This window comes from Oryza brachyantha, chromosome 4, assembly GCF_000231095.2.
Source record: "Oryza brachyantha chromosome 4, ObraRS2, whole genome shotgun sequence".
NCBI classification, from domain to species: domain Eukaryota; kingdom Viridiplantae; phylum Streptophyta; class Magnoliopsida; order Poales; family Poaceae; genus Oryza; species Oryza brachyantha.
The window spans coordinates 15,831,234-15,835,904 of record NC_023166.2 but is presented as its reverse complement, the minus strand read 5'-3'; the positions used below and the strand labels follow the sequence as shown (position 1 = coordinate 15,835,904).

The 4,671-nt window shown below is 42.7% G+C and overlaps 1 protein-coding gene across 1 annotated transcript; it reads right to left on the bottom strand.

Moving 5' to 3' along the window:
* Positions 1–2,349: 2,349 nt before the first annotated feature.
* LOC102717147 (probable phospholipid hydroperoxide glutathione peroxidase) lies at positions 2,350–4,671 on the bottom strand. Its single transcript, XM_006652562.3, has 6 exons — positions 4,212–4,671; positions 3,871–3,947; positions 3,369–3,430; positions 3,047–3,165; positions 2,736–2,903; positions 2,350–2,649 (listed from the first exon to the last, which is right to left on the bottom strand). The coding sequence occupies exons 1-6, from the start codon at positions 4,257–4,259 to the stop codon at positions 2,617–2,619; spliced, it is 507 nt and encodes a 168-aa protein (XP_006652625.1). The 5' UTR covers positions 4,260–4,671; the 3' UTR covers positions 2,350–2,616.

Sequence of the window (4,671 nt, the reverse complement as noted above, 5' to 3'; positions counted from 1 at the left end):
CATCATAGATTAACTATACTTAAGAAAGAAATTTGGTCGGACCACCTATATCCTAGATCCTAGATCCGCCACTGTCCCAAAGTTTGAGCTTAATTTGTTTGGAATCGAATTTGGATTATTGTAACATGTAGATGTGAATTGTATCTTATTTTTGAAATATAAATGATGTCCCAATGGTGTGTGAGCTTGATCATGTAGTGTTTCAGCTGCTCATGAGCAATGGCACTGTGTGCCTTGTCTCAGTGGTGCTCGGGAGCAGTTTCTTAGATATTTACCCGTGTTGACATGTCATCTAAATAGTTATAAAAAAATTTAACACGGTAGATTAATATGAGTTATATCACTTCACGAACATACATGTTTAAATTCAACTTCTACATGTTCTAGCAAAAATAACAAAAATAATTATAAATATGCATATACCCAGTTTCAGTTTAGTTTGTTTGTTTTTGCTATAACTTATAGAAGTTGAATTTAAACTTGCACGTTTATGGAGTGATATAACTCATATTAATCTATTTTATCAATTTTTTTATATTTTTTATGACTATTTAGATAACATGCAAACATCACCCATGTGCTAAAAATATTTCCCGGCGCTTGTTTGATATGGTGGAAAAATAAAGTAATCAAAATAATTTATGGACAGGATTTTTTATATAGCGGCTTAAAAACCAATGTTAGAAAATAAAGTATAATAAAAACATAGAAAAATAAATTTTAAATTTTGATTGCCGACGATAAGATATGACAAACAGACGATTCATGGGGTGTTTGTTTGTAGGAACTAAACTTTAGTCCCTAGTCACATCGGATGTTTAGATACTTATTATAAATAGTAAACGTAGACTATTAATAAAACTCCTCCATAATCTTGGACTAATTCACGAGACGAATCTAATAAGCCTAATTAATCCATGATTAGCCTATGTGATGCTACAGTGAACATTTGTTAATTATGGATTAATTAGGCTCAAAAAATTTATCTCGTGGTTTAGCTCTCCTTTATTAAAATAGTTTTTTATTAGTCTATGTCTAATACTTTAAATTAGTATCTAAACATCCGATGTGATATGTGGCTAAAAAGTTTAGCCCCATCTAAACAACCCCTCGGTCTTTTTCTTTGTTGTGTTCTTCCCTTAGGAGATCGTTAGAAGTTTCACTTAAGGACTTACGGTGGGAAAGAGGCAGATAATGAAACAACATTTACTAGAAACCAAGTTAAAAGGATGAAGCTAGCTATCCTGCTAATGCAGTGGCTGATGTTCCCGTCTCACCTCAGCCTGGGTTGTACTAAAGGTGTCAAGCTTGGCATCGTGGCATTGACCTGACCAATGGTTTGCACACCATACATGTATGGAGATAGCTTCACGAGAGAGGGTTGAGCTTTTGAAAGAGAGAGATAATTACAAATTTTGTCGAGGGAATGGTACTTGCAAAGTGGCCATAATTTTGCATAGGAAAAGTAATAATAAACTACCAGTGTACCGAAATAAATGGATCACTTGCACATAGGGACTAAGGTCTCAAAAATCAAACTTAGCTCATTTTTTAAAACTTAATTCATTTATTTGAGCTAGAGCGGGCCACAGATTATCCACGGATCGATCCATGACCATCCCTATTTGCACATGGTATGCTTATTCATAGACAGGTTTGTCCAAGGCCATCTCTACCATATGGACGTTGGGGGCGATGGCCTAGGGCCCACACCAGAAGGGGGCCAATATCCCCTCTTCCGAAAAACATTAGGTCATAGGACTATCAGGCACCATATTCATTTCATATCGCGTCGTTTCAGGTGCCACACGACCGTCATCACGAGTCTGTAAAGGTCGTTCAGTGTGCTGCAATTTCGATTCAGGTGCGACTGCGTGGGTAGGAGACTGTGATTGTGCAAGTACCCCACTATGACAGACAATGATGACAAGCTGTCGCGCTTTGTTGGATGACCAGCGTAAGAATTTCTTTTCCCTGTTGACCAGTATAAAGAGTTATATGTAGAAAAGTAGTATTAAGGGTCGATAATACCGAATTCGTCTAGAGCCCTTGAAAACGTAGAGACGGCCCTGGGTTTGTCCAGGAAATCTGTATGGAACTAACCTTTATGACAACACAAGATTATGAAATGGATCTGCAAAAGCAAATCTCCTGAGCAGTATGCGTTGATGACATTGATCAAAGGTAATGCCATTTGACAGGAGGAAAACAATACGGAAATATTGTATTCATCAATGCCATTCGTATGCTCTGATTCATCTTGAACTGTTCGAACGCAAGACCAAAGCATCCACCAGGTAACTTCTTGTGCTTACCAAGCTTGGGATAAATCAAACGCATAGTTGCATATTTTTGTGGCGGAATCAATCTTAATAAACGAACAAAACAATGCACACCGACAAAGAATCCAAGGAGATGCATACACATCAGATACAAGAAGAAAATTTATTGACATGAACTAGGTACAGAGTACAATAAGGGTTCAGGATGCAAGGAATATAGAGCAAATGCAACCTGTGAAGTGTAAGATCACCAATTTATTAAGAGGACTCTTAGTTTCAAGTGCTGAATACAGCGCAGAAGCGCAGGTTGTTCTATAGTTCCCGGCCTAATGGTTTAAGAGCTCCCAAGCAGCTTCTTGATATCCTTCTGCAGAGATATAACAGAAATGTTATAATAAGAGCATGGAGATTCGCTTGTAGAAAGAGATAGCGAGCTGTAGTGATGGAAGTTACCTCGATACTCAGAGGGGAGGTGGTGGGAGCATAGCGATCCACCACACGACCCTCCTTGTCAACCAAGAATTTGGAGAAGTTCCACTTGATGCTGTCACCGAAAAGGCCACCTTTGTTGGACTTCAGATACTTGTACAGGGGCGCAGCATTGCTACCATTGACATCAACCTGACAGATAAAAAAGAATAGACTCAATGCTGCTCCACAGAAACACTTCTTTTTTTTATTGACGAGGATAAGATAATACATGTGAATATCGCTCTATCATGCTGTTTCATACTGATTGAGTTAAAAGTACTGCATCAGCTTACCTTGTCAAAAATGGGATACTCGGCCTTGAAGCGAGTACAGGCAAACTGGACAATCTCCTCGTTGGAGCCAGGTTCCTGCCCACCAAACTGATTGCATGGGAAAGCCAATATCTCAAAGCCTGCAAATCACACATTAGCAATCTTCCTTAGAGGTTAGAACCACAACAACCAGAATTCATTGTTTAAAGTGAAGAGCTAGTGACACATGATAACTAAACTAAAGCTTAGTGATCCATCATCCATGTGACCATAGACTAGATAAATGTTCCAACTTCCCTGGTGAAGGATTACAATATACAAAGTAAACGGGTCAAAGACACACCTTGGTCCTTGTACTTCTCATACAGCTGGCTCAGCTCAGTATAGTTGGAGTTAGTTAAGCCACTGAAATAATTGGTCACAAAAAATAATTAGCAGTGTAAGGTGAACTGGTTTGTATAGAGAAAAGATATAGAGTTGCCTACGTCAGACAAGTACAATTAGTCAGAAAACGGTTCCATAAAAAAAAAGCAGCAGTGGGCCTGTTGATCTGGACCATTTTTGCAGTAGACAAAATAATGTTTATCACAATTCACAGTACGGTGCAAACGAGATGTTCTTGTATCATTGTATGATGATATTTTCATGATTCGCGTGGGGCTGGTTCAGTTCAACTGTTCAGCAGGGCTGGGGGTGCTATGGATCTGCTAGTGATACTCTGCTCTTCACAAGTTTCTTATTCTCTTTGGCAGAAGTGCAACAAAAATAACAATCACTACATCAACCTGTCGATGTAGTAAAATTCCATCATAAATGGGGGCCGTAATGAAGTTAATTAGTAATACCATTGGGATGCGACGTTAACGATGAGGAGAACCTTCCCCTTGTAGGTACTCAGGTTCACGTCTTTTCCACTCGAATCCTGCACGAACTCGCATCAAGCAAAACAAGCTAAGAAATTCGGCCAAACACCCAATTACCGGTAAAAAAAAAAAGGTTCGCATCAAACACCAACCGAACTGCAATACAGACTCCCCAGCCCAAAGTACGCACAACTCGAGCGGGCTAGGGGGGGTTGGTAGGTAGGACTAGGGCCATCCCATCCGAAGCAGGAGGAGGAGGTGGGGGATCTCCCAAGCAAAGAGGATCACTCCGAGGAGAGAGCGGCGGCAGAGATGAAACTGACCTTGACGGTGAAGTCGTGGACGGAGGCGGCGGACGAGGCGGCGGCCATCCTGGAGCGCGGGAAGGGGGAGAACGGCGAGGGTGCGGGTGCGGGGGGCGGGCGGTGGTCTCCCGGAGGGGAGGAAGGAAGGGAGCGGGTGGTTGCGGAAGCGGTAGCGTGGAGACGGCGACGAACTCACGAACGGACGGAAGAACGATGGAGCGGGTGGGCCGCGCGGGGGGTAGAAATATGCCGAGGCCGGAGGGTGTGAACGCTTGTAAACGCAGCGTGCGGCCCACGCGGGGGATCGCTCTCGCTTGCCGGCCGCCGCCGCCACCGCTGCACCGCCGTGGTCCCGCTCCCGCCGCGTGGTTGTTGGTTGGCGTGTAACGTCCCGTGGCGGCGCCGGTCAACTCGCTGGGCTGCGTCACGGCGTGCGGGGGAGCTACGGGGTATGGCCTCGGGATCAGGTTCCCTCTGC

Excerpts from the sequence above, each read along its gene's own strand:
- LOC102717147 (XM_006652562.3), bottom strand. The coding sequence starts at position 4,259 with ATGGCCGCCGCCTCGTCCGCCGCCTCCGTCCACGACTTCACCGTCAAG. Across the intron at positions 3,948-4,211 it reads TCCACGACTTCACCGTCAAG|GATTCGAGTGGAAAAGACGT; the intron begins GTCAGTTTCATC and ends GAGTTCGTGCAG. Across the intron at positions 3,166-3,368 it reads TGAGAAGTACAAGGACCAAG|GCTTTGAGATATTGGCTTTC; the intron begins GTGTGTCTTTGA and ends TGTGATTTGCAG.